General features: G+C 36.8%; 1 protein-coding gene across 3 annotated transcripts; it reads right to left on the reverse strand.

Moving 5' to 3' along the window:
* Window positions 1-319: 319 nt before the first annotated feature.
* Window positions 320-19,096, reverse strand: RNF170 (ring finger protein 170). 3 transcript variants are annotated; one of them, XM_010000473.1, is made up of 7 exons: window positions 19,037-19,090; window positions 11,727-11,870; window positions 7,313-7,388; window positions 5,858-5,966; window positions 4,767-4,840; window positions 2,752-2,856; window positions 320-1,030 (listed from the first exon to the last, which is right to left on the reverse strand). In XM_010000473.1, the coding sequence occupies exons 2-7, from the start codon at window positions 11,861-11,863 to the stop codon at window positions 761-763; spliced, it is 771 nt and encodes a 256-aa protein (XP_009998775.1). In that variant the 5' UTR covers window positions 11,864-11,870; window positions 19,037-19,090; the 3' UTR covers window positions 320-760. The 3 variants fall into 3 exon arrangements, with proteins under 3 accessions (XP_009998775.1, XP_009998776.1, XP_009998774.1); XM_010000474.1 differs by having other exon boundaries at window positions 565-1,030; window positions 11,789-11,870; window positions 19,037-19,096; XM_010000472.1 differs by lacking the exon at window positions 19,037-19,090 and having other exon boundaries at window positions 761-1,030; window positions 5,858-5,969; window positions 11,727-11,863.
* Window positions 19,097-20,706: the final 1,610 nt, after the last annotated feature.

Genomic DNA, 20,706 nt, shown 5'->3' on the forward strand with positions numbered 1-20,706 from the left:
CAAATCTATCAAATAAACAAGGCTGAAGAGGAAAACCATACCCCCATTTAAAAACAGAGCACTAGCCAGTCTGGTGTGCATACTATCAGCTTCTCTATCTAGACAGGATACTGTGTATATTCCCAATTATAGAAACAAAATTGTACGAATTGCATGCAACCGTACATAGTGCAGTTCAAGAAGTACTGAGGTGTTTGCTTCGTTTTTGTGAAGCATGTAGACAACAGCAAACTGCAGGGTGGTAACTGTAATGCAGTCCTTGGGTTTCTTCTTCCACAGAGACACACAAAGTTACTTTAAAAAAAACCCCAAACACTCCAGGCCGCAACAGGCAGATACTTAACAATTTAGCTGTGATAACTGCACTGTGAAGAACGTCTGAACTGCCTTATACATGTCTAGATGACCCCAAAGGATTTTTTGTTAGAAGTCCTTTACTGGAACTCCTTTTTCGTAAGCCACACACCCAAAAAGATGTTTTCTGATTTTATTACATACAGTAGTTCATCAGGTAGAAGTAGATGAAGGTAGTTTATTACATTATAAAACTAACCTCATCCTTCTGAAGTGTATGTAATAAACAACGATTCCAGTTAAGCATCACCACATACTGACCCTTCATATTTTTATATTATGACCAGCTATGAAATTGTAACTACTGAAACAGTACATAGGCACCTTGCTATATCATAGTTATGTTATAGTTCCGTTGTTAAAACTTTCCACAACTGCCTCTGCATTTGGGTCATTTTCATCCCTTTCATCTATTGAGCCGCTGTGTTACCACTTCTCGGTACATGATAGAGATATATATCAGCAGAAGAAAAATTACAAAGAAATCATCCAAGAACCCCAAAATTCCAAAGAGGGCTTCAGGAAGAAAATCCAGAGGTGAAGCCAGGTAGAGCAAGGCTCCAAGCAAGCAGAGGAATATTCTGATGCGAAACATCCAGAAGAGGCCACCAACAGAGAACATCTCCCTGAAAGCATGCCGCAATAAAGTGGGCAGATCCATAATTCTTTCCATAATCTGTGAAGAAAGAAACCAGAAGTTAGTACTTTACATTAGCAAGAGGCCCTTGCTAAATGGGCCTTATTTTAGTCTGAAGTTTTATTTCTACAATATAGATTTGCAAACTGCCTGTTTATAAGAATTAAAACAAATACCTGTTAACACAAGACTTTCTGGATTTAGTTTTGCTGGATAAAAAGTCAGATATAGAATATATATGTTTTCAAGAAACAGTCAAACTGTATTATTCTATACTGCAAAACATACACTTAAGTCACTACTAAACACACTGGTATCTATTAAGAAAGCAGAGTCTACTACCATAAAAGGAATTATTAAGAAAGTGAGAAACAGCAAACACTTTAACTGGAGTGAAATATTCACCAGCATGGAAGACAACTACAGTTTGGAGAAAAAAACTCACAATAGATAAAGTACAATAGGTTTCAGTTCTTAAGAAACACAACCTCACCCACCAACACGTAACCAGGAATTCATGTAAGTTTCCAAAGGATGGAGCAAGCTTCAAAGTAAACTAAAGAAACTTTACATCAATCTATCCCTGTCTCGTTCAATTTTTCTACTATAATTCTGTCATCTTAGTGAGGGACTGTTCAGTGGAAAATATTCAGGTTTTTATTGTGAGGCGTAAGGATTTGGGACTGGTGAACTTCTAATTTTTTATTAAAATTCTGAATGCTTTTCTACTGTACACAGTTCCTATACAGAGTCACAACATTAAATTGAGTTATTGCCAAGGCTGAAAAAGTTATCTAGACAGGAATTCTGTATGTTGTTTAAGCAACACAGGATGTATAAATCAAAGACTATTTCATCCAATTAGAGCTTTAGTGTAGATTTCTGGCATGACCTCAGACAGGTTACTGGGGACTAGACACAGAGCCCACAGAGATCCAATGGAGCCTGGAAGGTAGTTTCAACTTATTCTGGATCAAAAGCACAATAATTTTGTGGTTTAGAACATGAAAAAAAATAATCCTGTCCAACATGTCTTTTGTCTCTTTGGACTGTACATTTTTCTTGCTAATGTTCTGTTACTATATCAAAATCCAATGGACAAATGAAGACAAGCAGGAAAGTTACTGGTATGCATGTGTATGCATTCCACCTTGCAAATCAGAACATGCATATGGAAGACAGACTTCACAAGTCTGACTTTCTAAAATTCATATAGCTTCAATTAACTCTCTCAGCTATTTATTTAAAAAATCTAGTTTTCTTCACTTAGAGTGGAATCTAGGAGGAAAATACAAGAACAAGCATATAGCTTGAAATCTGAGGAAGAAAGGCACAAAGTAGAAACTCAGATTTTTCTAATCAATGTAAAGAGATCATCAGTCAATATTCTTCCTTACATGTAATTTATTTCATTATTTTTATTGACTAATTATTAATCCTTTAAAATTAACAAGTTGTATGAAAAAGGCTTGACACGTGAAGAGGGAACTCAAGGCTTATTAGGAGTTCACACTCCCAAGAAAAATGCAGGTTTCCATATATTTCCACAAATTACAAATAAATATATTCAAGGTTACGAGTTTGCCCTAACTACGTAAACATTAACTTCCTAAAGGAAAACTTGCACAGTCCCTAAGCATCATGAAGAGAAAATTCATATATGGGGGAGGGAGGGAAAGAATGAAAAAAGAAGTAAACACAAACAATGCTGTAATCTCCCTTAAATCACTGACTTTAACCCTGATTTACTGAAAACTTACAGATCTAGGCTGTCCTGAGAATCTCCGATTGTAATCATTAACATCATGAAGTACTTGGGTTGCATCCTGCTGATCTTCACCAAAGAGTGGTAAAAACAAAGTCACCTAGACACAGCAGGGAGATTTTGTTACAAGTGCAACTGTCTTTTAAATGCAGGCATTGTGGACTATAAATGGAAGCAGCAAACTCCACTTCAGCACACAGAACAAACTTTTAGTTGAATATTTAGTTGAAAACAAAATGCAAACTAATAAAATTAATACTGCTGCTAAGTTTTAACAAATAAATTTCTTACAGCTCTCTACAGAGTATCATTATTTTTAAAGATCGTTAAAAACAAGCATAAGAACCATTCTTCTAAGAGAGGCTTCCAGGAAATTTTTCTAAACACCCAAATGGTTGATGATTCAGAAGTGGGACGGATGATTTGGAGAAAAAAGTTAATTTACCAAACTAATCTAGTTTTTTTGCCTAACCTGAAAATCAAATAAAGCAACCAATGTGGACATTATTCTTCCACCTTTAGAATGGCCTTGCATTTCAGAAAAAAGCCCCAGCAAAATGTAATCTCTTCTGTATGGATGTTCATACCAAGATGAAGGTGAATCATACAGAATAATAAGTTAAAAGAAAAAAGGTATTAACCTGCAGCTCTTCTTTGTGAACTCAGACAACTTCCATGCAAACACAGTAAAACATGTACGGTCATATTCACATATATCTTATGTGATCTTTCTGTATAGGAATTTCTCAAAACTTAAAACTTGTATTTGAATGAAGTTTTCAGGTATAAAATACAGATTACCACAGGAAACAGAAAATGCACAGCACTTGAAATTAGTACAGTCTTCAAAAGCTCCTTCTGCATCTGACTACAAAATATGCATCTTATATCTGTGCATCAGTCACATTTAGCAAATGACAGCACGTGCAGACCTACATTCAACTCCTAACCCTGCCACACACCTTCTGTATGACACATATTGTTCATGTGTACATACTTCCATTCCTCATTTAAAAATGAGCCCTTACTTTTTTTACTTTACAAGATGAGAGGGTGAGAATGAATGCATAACCATGCAAGCAGTACCACCTGTTACTCAGAGGAAGGTAGAAGCATATCTGTGTAAGGAGAGAGACTAAAAAAATAAATTACTTGTTTTCTCCTTTTTAATCATCCTCACCTTTATTTTTTGTGTATCTCTCCTCCCTGGCTACACTCTAAACCTACTCATTCTTCCTCTAGTCATATCTATTTTTCTTTCCTTCCTCTGTCTTCTTAGTCATTTGTCCTGCTGATACACACAATCAAAGCAGGATACGGGCAAGGGTGTAGAGCACATTATATAATTTATCAGAAGTCAGTAGCTCTGTATGTTGTGCACTGTTAAAATAAAGATGTTCTTTTGTTAAAACATGTATTATAAAACTCAAGAGATCCTAAGTGTTAATGAGCTGCAGAGACATATTTCAACCTGACAATGTAAGTTGCGTAGGAAGCAAGTAAATGCTTGCTCTACAAAACCCAGATTAATAATACAGAGACAACATTAGAAATCGACATGGACAGGTCTTTTTGGCAGGGGAGAAGAAAGGGAGAAAAAGCAGTAGTCTAGTGCCTATTGGCAGTCTTCCACAACAGCCAGGTCTTTCAGATGCAAGTACTGCAAAGGGCGTTACATAACGTTCCAAAGAAAAAGCATGAAAGAATCATAGTCATGGTCTTACAGTTTTCTGCTTTCATATACTTACTTCTTTACAGAAAAATGGCTGAGTTACCAGTGCTGTTCCCTTAAATCTGAGTGGCAGGAACAACCTGCATTTTTTGACCCATTTGGCAAAGCAAAAACTTCAAAAGAACTCAATGTCGACCATCTACTTCTCACATACCCATGTTCTTTCTGCTCCTCAGACTTCTTCTGTTTCACTATTGCAGTTCACATGTAAGTGCTTTCTTTCAGTAAGCTATACTAAACAGCCAAACCATCAGGTCCATGATTACTTAAAATATTACCGTTTGTCTGCAGATTGGACAACGGATGGCACCCAGCCACGACCCATACCTCCAGTAGGCAATAATGCAGGAACCTGATGAAGGGAAGTTAGACATTTAAACTGCTGACTTGAAACACCCATTGCATGAAATAATACTTTTCTCACCGAGGCAGACAACAGAAGTGTATAAGCCGTTAGGTTAAATCTATCTTTTCTGGTGTAATTTTGTATACAATATTCAACCAATGTTTTCACATTACATGATATTAATAAGAAAAATCCTGAATAGGTTCAATTGTATCATTAAGGTATTATTTCTTGAAAAGATAGAAAACTTCTTAATCATTAACTGAAGAAATAAAAAATTTTACCAGTGTGTCTAGAAGTCACAAAGATGTCAAGAGATGTAAAATTTATCCTAAAAACCTGGTCTTATTATCAGAGTTTCAACAGGTAATGGACTACATAAAAATCTGAGAACTTGAACTGTTGTCCAAATTTGTATGTTTTTTCCTTTAAATAACTGGGCACAGTCTGCACTACATATTCCATAAAACTGCAGGAAGCAGAAGAAGAAGAAGCAAAATGCTAGGGCGTTTAGATGTAAATTTGAATAGCTGGGCCTCAAAAAAAGGAAAACACTTTGCACATTGTGAACTTAGTCTTAATTCTTCAGGACTTTCAAGAAAAAAAAAACAAACAACACACTCTGAGATGAAGATAATACCAAACAGTATTTTTTACTCCTTCAAAACAACTTTTTAAAATGTTATATTTCTGAGTGTTTTTCAGCCTCTTCAGCTTTTTTACTAGCTGGAAATTAATTACACTTTCTGTCCTTAAAATTTTTTAATTAACCACAATTTCAAGCTTCATAGTGTAGAAAAAAAATGCAGCACTGTCAAAGTAACTGCTTGTTTGCAAATGTATTTTCTTTACAATTTATATAAAAATTCTTTCTTAAGCAGACAAGAAAATAAGCAGCTAAAATCAAACAAAGCTTTGCATTAGGGTGACTGCACTAGTGCTGAAAGTTTGTATTTCTGTTCTGCCTTTATCTTTGCATTTTAGTTGTGATTTTATCTTTGGATTGTTTTTTTTCTTGCTTACCACAGAATAGATGTCCACAGTTTGTTTCTATAGGAAATGTAGCCTGTTGCAAACAGACTGGACAGGACATATCTGTATAGAAGTGATGTCTATCACCAGCAGAACCATCCTGCTGGAAAAGAAGAGAAATGCAAAGTGTTAAGAGATACTACTCTTGAATTAAAAAAATAAGAATAAATCTAGTGGTCATATACTAGAAGTAAAATAGTAAAATGCACAGCTATGTGAAACGAAAGAGAAATATACTTAAGTTCACAAATAAAGCACATATAAATGCTAAAACTGATGAAATAAGCAAGTTCTTGTGAAAAGGCCACTGTTTTCCCTTCACCTGTTCTATAAGTATGTGCTTCAAACCAAAGAACACAAATTACCTCATTGGTCCTTCACTTTAAATTAGGTTAGATATGCTGAAGCATGAATAACAACTCAGAGCTAGACTGTTACATCATTAGCCTAAGACGCTCTGTACAGAACTAGGTAACTAAACTGCATTGCTTACCAGTTGCACTGTTTAGTGTTCCCAAGCCCAAGCACAGACATCTATCTGCTTGTGAATGTCACTGCCATGACATGCTTTTTCTCCCCATTTTGCCATATTTGTCTTCCACATAAACATGTACTGTTTTTATAAACCTGACATTATTTCAAGAAGTATTATGATGAAAGACTCTCCTCAATACTCTCCAAAAGTATGGCTTTTCACTGTAGGACTGAGCCATAGCAATTTCCAGTAATGTGGTAAAGACTATTCCATCCTCTCCTCTACATGTCAGAACAGGATGCAGTCATAGAACAGTAGAATTATTTGACTTGGAAGGACCTCTAGAGATCATCTAGTTCCAATCCCCTGCCATGGGCAGGGACATCTCCCATTAGTCCAGGTTGCTTCAAGCCCCATCCAGCCTGGCCTTGAATATTTCCAGGGATGGGGCATCTGCAACTTCTCTGGGCAACCTGTGCCACTGTCTCACTACCATGATTGCAAAAAAAGTCTAACCTGTCCTGCCATTGAAGGCTTTAGTAAAAAGTTTCTCTCTGCCAATCTTTGTCTCTTTGTTGCCTGGCTTTTGTCATTGTGCCACTGTTCTGCTACACAGTTTATTTGTCTAAACGTCTAACCCTTGTCCTGTGGCAGCAAGCTGTACTCCAGATTTTCTTCTTTCCCACTCAGTTCCCAGGAACGCTGCAGGAAGCCCACAGCATAACCTAACATACTCCACCTTGTGGCAAAAACTTGTTCGAAAAAAAGAACCAGCCAAGTATTTAATTTTAATGACTTAACTTATCCATGAAAAAAACCTACATTATCTCATAACTTAATTAGTTTCAATGATGCCTCTGTACATTAAATAAGCTTCCATAACTTGCAAGGCCAGCTTCATCCAGAACCTCACTGAAGTCTACACTACCACAAAGCAGACAGTTGAATGATGCCAACACTTAGCACAGCACCTGCTCAGTTTGAAGCTGCTGACGAAGAGCTCTCACTAGCTCTTGATTTTCTGGATGTATGTTCTGATGTTCATTTCTGTGAAAGGAAACATAAGCAAGAAGAAAAACTGAACACTGTGACCCAGCACTTCAAAGTAACTGATTGAAAAAAAAAACCACAAAACTTGAACAAAGTGCAAAAAAATAATTCTTTCCTGCTATAAAAGATTTTAAAGGAAATACACACATAATTAAGGAAACAGGACATTTATTCTAGATCCTAAGTTTACTCTGGACATTTAAAGCTGTATGGCAGCAAGATTTTCCAGAGAGACTGCATAATCAATCATAAAATCATGATAAAAATAGATTCTAATCTGAAACAAAATTATGCCATTAACCTGCAAAAAAATCAAGTTGCTTGAAAGCTTTAATATTAATAATGCAAAAATATTTTTAATTTTTGTCTCCACTTCTAGTTTTTGTATTATTGGTCTACTTGTAAATTTCTTATTTTTTTTCACTCACTACCTAAGTTGCAAAGTTAAAAAATCCTAATTATTTCAATTTTATCTGCTACATGAAAGATTAAGGCATAACATTTACATAAGAAGGGGTAGGCAAACTCTTAGATATAGAACATTCAATTTATGTAACTATCAGCAGACTGGATATAAAAAGAAATCACTTTTTAAATAACTCTTTCAAAAGACTATGGGCAAGAAAACTACAGGTTAGATATGCCAGTGGGAATCATAGGGAAGGAACTAACTGCAGAAGGAGGCTGGATATATCACAAGTTTGAAATTCAAAAGCAGAAAGGGAACATAATTTTAACTAAAAATGATGATGACAATATTAAGAGGTATAATATGAGTCAACAGCATCATATTCAAATAGTGAATGTTTATGCTTTATTGATTCATATGGATTTTAATGGTGATAGATCCTGCTCAGCACTGTTGAGGTCTCAGCTGGATCCTGTCTTCCATTTTGGGCTAAATGCATAAAAACACATAGAGAAGCTGGAGGAAGTTCAGAAGAGAATAGAAGTACTGCCCACATTTTTTAAGCATTAGAGAAAGAGCAAAGAAATGTCAGTTCGTATAGATTACTGCTTACAGATAGAAAAGGGGACAGAACAAGGCTTTCATTCTATAAATATGAGCAATTATATCCCACTGTATCTAACGTTGGTGGAAAAACATTTCTAACCGCTAAGGGTACAAAATCAGAAAAGGTTACTTTATGGAATTGTGATCTATCTTTGACTAAAAGTTAAATCAAAAACCAGATTGCACTGCTTCCAGGGATGACCTAGGCAAGCTGATCCTCTGTAAAAGCTGAAATTTTAGGACATTTTCTAATTGCAGTCCTATTTACATAATTTCCTCAGTGGCTCTAGAAGCGTCCACAATATTTTCCTTCATTAGATGTTGTCAATCATAATACTGCATTACTGCTATCTTTAACATACCATCTCCTTCCTTCTTTCTTCACAGAGGAATAGACAAACCTCATATTGTACTAATAATTGCACAATTATCTGTAAAAAATAAATTTATGTAACACTAATTTGGGTGAGATATATGAAAGCTGGATGATGGGTAATTTACATCAAACCCCTTCTTGCCCACCCTAGGTCTTAAGAAGTCAGATTTTGGGGATATTGTCTGTCATACCTAAGTTTAGAAGTATTTTCCTATTTAGATGCTACAAATGAGCATATTCTACACCTTTAGTTTGTCAAAACTTTGATTTATATTTAAATTAAATTCAAATCAAATCACAAAACAAGTAGAAAGTGTTAATTATAAGCCAGTTTGTTCTGATTTCTTCATGAGCAACTAATTGCAAATTTGCCGCTGAAGTGTTACCCAGTGAAAAGCTATACTAAGCAAAGAAGAATTTTAACTGATCAAATTTGAAAAGTAGACATGGTAAAGTTACGCAGGCAATATTCACATAACTTTCTTATACAAATACTTATTTTATAATATGACTTTACTCTGGTATCACATACTACATTGAATATACTAAGAGCATTTCTAGAACTGTAGAGGTTCAGAATGTACATCTGCCTCACGCACAAAATGCTGAAGCAACAGAAAACTGCAGAATGTCCAGGAGGTAACAGGCAGAGTTCAAGACACATACAATTCACAACTCCTGTTATGCAGCTAGTGTAAGAAAATAAATTAAATACATGAAAAACAGTACAGTGCTACGTAATTAAAGGCATTATAAAACACAAGCCAGAAAGAATTATAAAGTTAGATGTGGCATCTAACACATCTGAGTGTTAGCACTCCGTAATTTGAGAAAAAGTGTCCCCTGGCATGGAAAGATTGTACCATGTATCACAAAAGGCCTCACCAAACTATCATTTACAGGAGGAGGAAGGCTGCCTGCTCATTCAAGGTACAGTTTTGCTCAGGGAAAGTGAGGGAAAGTACCTATGGGGACTAATGTACCACTGTGGTATGATGGCAATTGTTAACTTCCAAGGACTAAGATCTTACTTCTGCTGAAAATACCATCTAGATCTTATAATCAAAACATATGATGGGATTCAAAAATGAGAGGAAAAGATCTAACCCTGCAGATTCATAAACATGGGTTAGGTAAGAAATCTAGGACAAGTAGCAAATCTCTGACACCAAACACTGGAGCGTCAGGCTCCCTTCAATTTGTTGGATAAACTAAATTTCCACATTCTTACCCAGGACTTGTTCCTATCCAACTTAAGTATTTCAGATGTTGTATATAGAAGTACGTATGGCAAAGAAACTGGGGTAATGGACACAATAGAAGGAACACACAGACCACAATATTGCCTAAGATAACTGGAGAGGAAAAAGAAAATACTTGTTTTCTCCTCCACTTCCCCTTTTGTGCTAAATAAGTAAGAATTACTATACTTTTTGCACTGTACATATTTTCTACAGTACTGTGCAGATTTAGAAAATACAAAGGAGGCAGAAGAAAAAGTGCTGCTGAATACAGACAATTTCAGAAGGTGCCAGCAGGCACAGCAGAGAGCTAGGAGAATGCCAATAGGACTCTCAGTAGTCAGGCATACGCAGAAGTAGAAAAGCTTAAAGACTTCCAAAGTATGGAAGCTTTGTGTTGGAGTTTGTTTGACCCTCCAAAAAATATACCATCTGAATATGTACCAGGATCCACAGAAAAAAACTTTTTACTTAGCTCATCACACCGCAGAGGTAGTTAGTAACTTGCCCTTTTCTCTCTCACCAAGGAACCCTTCATTATCAAAGGATCATCTCCCTGAACTCCGAGTGAACTCCCACTACTTCTGTCCACTCATAACCCTCGTTACATTCACTTTTTTTCATGTTCCTAACTTATTTTCCTTTATAAAGTTAAAAAATGAAATGTTTACTTTTAAACTAAACACAATTCAAGTCACAAATGCTAAAAATGCCAATATAAGAGGTCAGAAAAGTGTAAACAAGCAGAGGGAAATGAAGCACTCTTGAAGCCATGTGAGTAACTAAAACAGCCTTGAAAGAAAACCAAGATGAAGTGCATACAATTATCTTAGATTTCTTTGCTGTCTCCTGGTCCTGAACTGCAGCACTGCAAGGAAGCTTTTCCACTCCTGCTTGCTTCTGCAGCTTGCTCTCATGTACCTCCTACCCTGCTAATACTCCTCATACGGATAATTCCTCAGTAAATTTCATAACAGCACTGCATTACTAAAACTGAGTTCTCTTAGTTGTTAAACCTCTTTGTGTTCAAAAGTCTACAGACATTCATAAAAAAAAAATTAAAATCTCCAATCTGAAATGTAGATTTCTTTTTCCCAAAACACATAGGCTGGGACATTTATTATGTTCCAAGGAAAAACTCTGAAATTAAAGATAAGCTTTGATTACTTGATCATTAGAGATACTGAATTCTGAACTTAGTATTTTGCTTAATGGAAAGCATAGAAAAGTCTATTGTTTTCCAGCATATTAATTTAGAAACAAATCAGTATTTTTATTCAGGCTTGGGGTTTGGGATTTTTTTTTTGAAAAGGAGACTGCAACTAGAATATGCACTAGGTGATCAGATTGTCTTTAATTGTAAAATCATTATTGACAAATTTGTACTTTGTTACCAGATATGACATGAGAGCCATATAGACTGTGGATTCAGCCATTTTTAGTCTTAAGGAATTATGAACATTATTCAGTTTGATCATCTGAAGTAAGGAAGAGGTAAACTTTTGAGATTTGCATCATTTTATTTGAACTGTGAATTAAATCATGAAACTCTGCCAAGTTAAAACACAGTAAGCAATCAAACAATAATTTCCTTAGTTTCCCAAAATCACAGTTGTTTTGTACAGGAATTAAAAAACTTGTTGAGAAAATTAGAATTTTACAAATGCCAGCATGTAGGTTAATTCCTGTTAACATATTCTCACCTTAAAAGCGTATATACCAGAGCAGCAATGAAAGTGAAACTGAGCACAACTGCCACCAGTACCTGGTCACTTACTCCTTCTATAACTGAATCATTATCTAGCTTCAAACTCTGAACTTCTGCTTGGCGACTGGCCATCACAGCTCTAAAATGTAAAAAGAAATATATACATATACGTACATATATATATTAAAGCACACATACGCACATGTACATTTTAAATGCAGTTACAGATAAGATGTATGCACATCTATTCATACACACAAGAAATTCCTGAAGCAACCAATCAGTCATTTCCAGGGGAAAAATGGTAAAAAGGAGACAGACATAGTTTTACCAAATGCTGAGCTTGGTGCAGAGGACTGAAAAACACTTGTCTTGAACAGTAACAAACAGGTCTTAAATGACTGTGTTGTAATCTAAAAGTTTATTTTTTTAACATCAGTTTAGTACTGGAAATCTTTACCAGATGACTTGTCTTGGAATAGCTCATTGCTGAATTACAGATATTCTAAGGACAGTTAATTTATAAAGAGTATAATGACTCCACATTATCAGGAATTTTAGCTATTACACATCACAACATTGCTGCTAGGCTGAGACAACATAGTTTTTAGAAACCTAATTTTCAGCACTTCAGTGAAGAAAGAACCAAGGACATTTGGGGTTTAGCTATTCACAGTGTTAAATACCTATTTGGATACACAGGAAACACCTGATGCTCTTTATGTTTCACAAGTCTTTTCTATGCATCCATCCTTCAGCTGGAAACGTGGCAAAAACTTGAAAGACTATTATCAGCCTTCCCGAGTTGGACTCATTTGTTTTATACCCATTTCATATACCCAATACTCAGAATGATCTGCCAATGCTACATTTATTACCCTAGAGCATTAAACTACAGCTGGAAATGAGCAAAATAGTTTCCAACTCACTGCTAAATCACTCCTGTTACAACCACAAAGTGAAATGAACTCCAGCTGTGAATATTATGAAACCAGGAGAGGGAAGCTAACCATGGCAAATGAACACATAAGTCATGTTGAAGCTGTGTCCATAGACAATGAAAGTATTTTCCATATAGAGCTAACATAAAATCTCAGCAACAGTTTATGAGGTCGGGTAAGACTGGTATAATCTACTTTGCTTCCTAGTCCAGTGTGTGTGCCTTAACCTTGCAAGCTTTCATCAGTGTTTACATACATGTGTCATGTTTTAATTTGAACCTTGTTGTCTAGCAAACATCACCAGACACTGCCTGGCCCTGAATTAATTGCAAAACTCAAACAGAATACAAGTCATCACGATTTTAGTGTGCACCTGTAATGACTACCCTGACAAGATCTCAACATGCCAGTCTACTGCTAATATAAAAGTGTCATATTTTCCATAAGATAGCTACCCTCACACTCCAGATCTTCTCTTGTACCAGTTCTAGAGCTTTTTTCGAGCTTTCCAATCTTTTATTGGTGGGAGCCACCCTCTGTACCAGCAGGCCAGAGAAGCTGGTATATTCTAACATTATTGTAAAAAAAGGGTGAGATAAGTAAGTATTACATGAGCAGAGAAAACTCATGGATAATGATGGGTAGATTCCTTTAATTGTTGTAGTTTTGGGCTTCCACTGTGAAAATCAAAATGAAACAATGAAAAATATATCAAGAGAAACAATAAATTGAGTTATCCTAGGCATCCCTGGGCTTAAGATAACAACCTGAATTGAAACTATTATTTCTGTTAACGGTAGTAATATTTTTTTCTAATTACAGCTTTCCACAAGCAACTGTATCATGTTCTAACTACTGAAATGTCAATTAATTGTTGGAGAGTAACTTTTCTCAAACGTAGAACATCAGTGATTCATCAAGAGCCATGTTTAAAGTAGGTCAATATTGACAGAGGTTTCATATATACTAATGAATAAAAAGACCAGATCTTTGTGGTAAGTTCTTACATAGCAACAAGAGTCTACACAAGGAGTTACATCATTTCCCTGTGCAGCTAATTACACAATTATGTGAGCCTAAGGTGTTGTGCAAGTTTTCTGAACAGCAGCTCCTTGGTGCTGAGGATCTGGACTGGTAGTTGTGCTGTCATGTCTTCCCAGCTCAACATTCCCAACCTGTATACTTTATTTGCATATTCAACCATGAAGAAGCTTCTCTCTATCATTGTTGGATGCTTATTTTCCACAACTGTGTGTTGGGCTGCGTGCTAGTCTGTACAATTACGCCCCATTAAGTGTTAGGTACTTTGTTTCACAAATTCATACAGGCGCTTTAACTGCACCTTTGGACGGCAAGTGTCTCGCACTGACACATAAAAAGGCTTCTTGTGTCACTGCTTGCTTAGTGCGCTCTGAAACCAACACATGAATTGCCAGTAACACACACAAAGTTAACTCACAAGACATCCACTCTAGAGCTCTCTCCCCATCTCTGCATGTTCTTTGCAACACCACTCTTGATCCTTATCTGCCTAACACTACATCTGCTTGCCTTTACTTCTCTTTACACACTCTGCTTGAAACACCAAACTGTGGTGCTAAGGTTAGCAGCAGAATATGAGTAAGAAGTACACAGATTCTCACCTTCTCTTCCTTCCCACACATAACACCAGCTACTTATAACTACTTCACCCCTACACTTACCACATATGACTCTACCAATAACCACTATACAAAAGAAACTCCTGCACAGTCTTTCTGGCTGAATAAAATGCCACTCTCTCAAACACTTTATCTTAACTTCCTTATCAATACTGCCAAGATCTACAGAGGACCGGGGAAGAACCTCTGCCTTGGTCTCTCTCCCAGCTGCTTCTAGCTGCTTCCTAGGGAAGATGGGCTACCTGCACTTAAGGCTCATGTTGTTCATATTTTAACTTACTTGCTGCTTCTGGACAGCAAACAAGTACTCAGAGTGTATTTCCTTTATTATCTCTAGCGCTTTTCCTGAATCAGATAATTGCACAGGAGGGCTGACATGAACTGCGCAGACTAGGAACTGCAAACAGAAGTGTTTAACTTCAAAACATCAAGACACTTTCTCAGAATACTCATTCAAGCCTCAGTAGAGACAGCAACAATCTTCTCCTACTATTCTCTGGGTTAGCATGTAAAAAAACCCCATAGCTACAAAGAGAACACTTCTAAAATACACAGCTCAAAAACTGTCTTACTGAAGGAGGAAGGGATTTCTTGACCTCAAGTCCTTTTTGAACATTTTCAAACAAAATACCTAGAACCACAAGCTTGCACCTCATGCTCCTTCAAGTGCAACCACAACAGCCAGTGAGCACACATGCAGTGGTGATAACACATTAACAGACTAGCTAACAGTCCTGAAGCTGCTCATAAGCAGTCTTTCCTCCGAGCCCATGTGCTCAACAGTGGTGCAGTTTCAGCTGGTACAGCTAGCAAGCAGGCTATAGAAGACAAAATTCTTAAATGATATAATGAAGACCCTTCCCTTCAGAGACAACCAGCATTGGGAAGGACTAAGCGTACGTGTCCTGGTTTGAGCCAGGATTAAACCTATTTTCTTTTTACTGATTTTTTTTTCCTTCCGTGCTGCTTCATTTAAGCAGCAAAAATGGTGAACCAAAGTATTCTATTCCATGTATCTATGTAAGACTTGATATAAAGTCAAGGATCATGGAAGTCAAGCCCCTTCCCTCTTCTTGTTCCCTTTTCTCCTGTCCGTGGCTGGAGTCCGGGGACGACTCCGTTTATCCATCCCCATTGATTCCCAGGCCGGTGCATCCTTGACCCTCATCACTCTCCCCTCAGCTCCTGTCTGCTCTGCTGCTCTCTCCAGCAGCTCCAGGACATTTCAAGACTGCTCACAGCTCAGGAAATGCTGTGGGAGCTACTGGGGGTGGGGAGACAATAAGGTTTTGCACATTCCTGAACATACTTGTATATAATTGTACCTATTTTACTATTAGTATTTAATTAAAGCTCTCTTGTTTAGTTTTCAATCCAGAAAGTGTCTCTCCTTGTCCTCTCTCTCCTTTCCCTGCCTGAGAGGGGTAGGGGATTGAAAGCATTATTGTTCCTAGTTTAATTGTTGATCCTGAGTCAAATCATGAGAGCTTGTCAAGAAAGACTTCTAGAACCAGACTTTATCAAAGACATCTGACCTCTCCTAAAACAGTAACTAGCAATAATTGGATGCCATTTAATAGTTACTTGATGTGGTTTGTATTATATTCAGGCTTTTTACGTAGATCTTTTACATTTGTCTGGTTATGAAAAATAACAGTATTTCATCAACTTTTTTATCACATGATGCTTTTCAGATCAGCATTCTACACCACAAGCTTTTCAGACACTGATTTTAAAGCTGCTCCTTCTTTTTTGTAAATTTAATGCTACTTTTCGTTTATTTTCATAATTACAAAGAAGGCTTGATATTTTCTAATACTGTACCTCCTTTCTTTTATACAAGAGATTAATACCTGTCTACAGTAGCACTGTGAGAAAGTACCAAATTAACAGAATGAATTCAGGACATGAAAGGTAGTAATTGCAATTAGATTAAATGTTAAGAATCTATTTTTTCATTATGTCTAGGATTTTTTTCTTTTTCGCCATTTAAGAAGGACACCTTTCCTAAACAAAAGTAAAATTCCCTCGTGTTCCAATTAGGGGATGAAAACCATCCCGCTTCTAACAACACTCATATCAAAACTGGAACTCAAAACATCAACTTCAGGATGCTAAAGTAACAGTTGCACAGTTTAAAAATCTGCCAATTGTTGGGCTATTTTCCCATATGAAAAACTACTACATTTCCAGTGCCATTTCCCCTTGTCTTCCAACTGCTGGCACTTGTTTGAAGTAAAATAACAGAACTGCCTAGTGAGGGGAAAAAAGACAAAGAGCTGACCCTCCATTCTACTTGGGCTAAGTTAATTTGCAGCACACTACTTAGACTGAGATCAAGTTTATCTGCATCAAGATTCTTGATGGCTACAGAATGTAAATAATCTCAGACAGAATTGTCCACAAAATGTTTGGAAATAGAAAGGAATGGAATTTCTTATTTGTAAAAGCACACCATTTTCTTCGTAAAAAACATTGCAGGCTAACCAACCGACCATGAAATCACTTTGCTTATTCTCAGTTTTTCTGAGAGTGGTCACTGACAGGAACAACCTAAACTTCAAGTAAGAATCTGCAGGTCTTAAAAGTGACTCTTCTCTCTCTGTGGTTAAGAATGAACAATGCATGCAGACTTATGCAAAAAAGGAAAAACATTACAAACAATACTGCAATTATAAATGTGAGGGCATGCACTGATGTTGATGTATTATTTTTTTTAATTTTTCAGATTTCAAAAACATTATGAATACTTTCAGTGTTTGACATACAGCACAACTAGAGCAACTCTCCATATCATGATTCATAAAGAAATGAAAAACAATTCAGTGTTTGCCATAATAGATTAAACATTTGTTGTCAGCTATCTGAAGTCAGAATATCCTCATATTTTTCTGAAGGATTTCAACTTCTCCAAGTTTATCAGGGCAGTATCATATATTAATATGCTCTCAAAACCACAGATACTTTAAGGAACTGCTACCTATACTACAGGAATATACCAGTGAAGCTCCTTCACATCTGGGAAGTCAACAGATAAGCACGAGCCGTATCATTGCAAGATATGAATTAGTAACCAAAAGCAACATGTTACTGACTTTGAGAGCATGGTACGATTTGCTCAGCATCTGAAAGATATGTTGGATAATAATGTGTCCTTTCAGGGACAGGCTGGGAGTAAACTGGATGAGAACAACAGGGTTTGTTTTTTTTGTTTCATTTTTATTTCAGGTATTTTCTTCTTGATCCAGTACTGGCAACCCCCCTCAAAGCTTGAAAAAATAAAATAAAATTAAGACAGCAGTGGTGGGCCAGGGTGTAAGTCATAACCTCTTGCCTCTCATCTTTTATTAGTGGAAGTGTTACCTCTTCATTAAAAATGCTGTTTACTTTTTACTTTGTAGAGATAGTGTTTTCCACGATAAGTTGATTCCTCTCCAACTAGTAAAATACCATGAGTCACATTTTTTTTAAGACAGAAAAAGCTTTTACAGCCTCAAAATTTTCTTCCATGGTAAAAGGAACAACAAAAAATTATTTCTTTTGTATCAACAGGTTTCTGCTTTAAGTAAGACAAAGCAAGTTTTAAGAATGTAGGCATACTAAAATGGAGCTATTTATTATGTAAGCTACCTCCTGTATGTATATATATTACTTTATATGGAAAAATCTAAGGCAAAAAGGTAGTGTTTTTCTTCATTTAAGAGCAAAACAGACATTAGCTCCCAAAACACATCCAAATTATTTAATGTGGGGCAATAACTGAGACCTCTCTCATCAGAAGTTACCCAATGACTTGCAGGTAGTAGCAGGTTGTGGCCCCTGAATGGGACTTTGTGAATGGATTCGATCCAGCAGACTGGACCCTACTGTTATTTTTACCCTCCTTCATGAAGTACTCAACAGTACACCTAGACTGCACTCAGAAAGCCTTAACAACAGCAGGCATTAGGCATGCAGGATGAACAGCAAATGTATTAGCAGCACTGATAGACTCTAGCATGAGTTTATGAGCCTAAATCCTAAAATGAGCTAAACCCTGAGCTGCTATGTTTTATCTAGGCACTTTACTGTATTACAGTTGGACTTTGAAACAGGGGTATAGTCATATATAACTCTGAAAAAGAGAAATACGGGAAGAGATGGATGGTGTACTCAGAAAAAGCATTTTTGAGGAAACAGGATTAATTAACTTCTTTTTTTGTCAGCAGTCTTATTTGAATAAAGCAAACACAATAATCTCCAGCATTAAGTACTACTATCCATACATTTTAAAAATTAGGAGGAGACTACCCAGAGGGCACATTTACTAACAGAAATTATTTAAAAAATAAAGTATAGCAGCATGCAAGTTGACAAGATGCAATCTGTGAGAAGGTTATTAAAACTAATTTGGGAATATCTTACTAGGATTTAATGCAGTCTGTTAATGCAGCATTATTGTAAATTAGCAGCAACTTTGGAGTCACAGATCAACTCAGCGGATAGAGCAAAATTATAGCCAAACTCAACAGTATTGTATTATCTCTTCACCCTAAACTTTGCTTTCAGGACTATGCTGACTACATTTATATGCAAGCATGCTCTTTGCAAAAGAGAAAGGAAAAAGCCCAGAGTCGTGCCAAAATAGGGGAGAGAGCAACTTCAGTACGTAAATAATAGTTTTACTGAATATCCCTTAAGATGTGACCAACTGAGGCACTTGCCTGGTAAAGCAGATCTCTGCAAAGCCTGAGATCAGTAGTCTTTGAAGCACATTTTTTCCTGAAGAGACAAAAAAAAGAAAAAAGAAAAAGAAAAAAAAGAGATAAAGTAGGTATTCTACTTTCACTGGTGGAATCATGCTTTGCAAGTTAAAAATAGTACAGATGCAAACTTCAGATGCAATTCTGTAAGGAAAAATAACCTCAAGTTAATACACCCTTATACTGGGAAAACAAAACTTCTCCCATTGCTTTATCATGAGCCTGAAACTACACTTATGGCTTGAAGCAAAAAGACAAATTCAGTGATCTGTATGGCATTACTGTTTCAAATATCCATCTGGACGGTGCATGATCTGTGCAAAGCAATCCTCAACAAAGTCTTCCATTGCTTTATAAGGCTAAAATAGACTGAATGGTATAGAGTTCTAAAAAAAAGAAAATAAAAGAGGGTGGAACTGACCACATGCAGATAACAACATGAGAAGGAGCCCACTAACATCTTCAGTTTAGGTATCTGACTCCTCTGATCAGACAGGGAGAGAAACTAAATAATGTTCCTTAATTATAATAAAGTTTACTGAAATACAGTAATACTTGAGAAAAGACTTTAAATCTCTTTCAAGAAAACTGCCAGAAAATTCCTCATTGTCAAAAGCAAAGCTTCTGTACACAGCCTCACATACAGAATAGACTGCAAGAGAAAAAGCAATACTGAATGTTTGCATCAACAAAACACAAAACCTAAGCTACACATCATGACAACAGGCAAATCAGGGTGGTAAATGGGTACGTAAGGAAAGCTGTGGCAGAAAACCTTATAGACTGAAATATACCTGTGAAACCACTGTTTGTCCAAAGTGCCAAGCATATAGCTGAAAGTCCACATAAAACCTGGAATGGAAAGTTATAGTTGCACGGTGTACACAGCTTTCTGTGACTTATTCCCAAATGTGAAGGCTACTTTTAAATAAAGATAGAACCTATAACTTAGAAATGAAAACGGCAGGTTATACAATGAGATCAGTAAGAAGGCACTTCACTGGGAAAGCCAGTGAATTATCATGGCTTTCAGAATACACTTCCATTCAAAACAGGCTGGCATAGAGGAACACTCAAGATTTCATGCATGCTACTGACTCATTTAATTGAAGAACAGTGAAAAAAATAAGAACGAAGTGATGGTTACTAGATCTGCAACCCTTCCTTTCTCGGTTGTTTACACAACCTTCAGTCACTATCAGCGCACTCTGCTCGCTGCTCCGTGCTGCTGCACGTCAGGCCCGCTGCTGATAGGAAACCGTGCAGCTCATCAGCACGTCCAGCCGCCTCCCTGTAACCTCTGGATGGGCCAAACCTCAGCTGAGGAGTTCCTCCGACTCTTCAGGCAGCAGGACAGAGAGCAGCAAGGAGGCAGAGCCACACCGGCCTCCAAACACACTCCTTGTCTTCAAGGTTAAAGACCATTAATTACCTGGAACTAATGCTAAGCAAGGAATTTTTTATTTCGTGTTAGCTAATTTTTACTACGGCAGCGTTTTGCTCAGAACAAGCCGAGACCATTTTCTACTCCAAAAACCAAGCCAGGAGAGCCTGGCACAGGCCGCTCCTTCCAGAAGCGCAGCCGTTCTACTTACTAGGAGGAGAATGCCCGAGGGTGCAGCGTCCTCACA

Source organism: Chaetura pelagica, unplaced genomic scaffold (assembly GCF_000747805.2).
Source record: "Chaetura pelagica isolate M959 unplaced genomic scaffold, ChaPel_1.0 scaffold16, whole genome shotgun sequence".
Taxonomy (NCBI): Eukaryota; Metazoa; Chordata; class Aves; order Apodiformes; family Apodidae; genus Chaetura; species Chaetura pelagica.

Coding starts and splice junctions, on each gene's coding strand:
- RNF170 (XM_010000472.1), bottom strand. CDS start 11,863: ATGGCCAGTCGCCAAGCAGAAGTTCAGAGTTTGAAGCTAGATAATGAT. Junction 7,389..11,726: donor CTGGTATATACGCTTTTAAG/GTGAGAATATGT, acceptor TTCCTTTCACAG/AAATGAACATCAGAACATAC. Junction 2,857..4,766: donor GTCCAATCTGCAGACAAACG/GTAATATTTTAA, acceptor TGCTGTGTCTAG/GTGACTTTGTTTTTACCACT.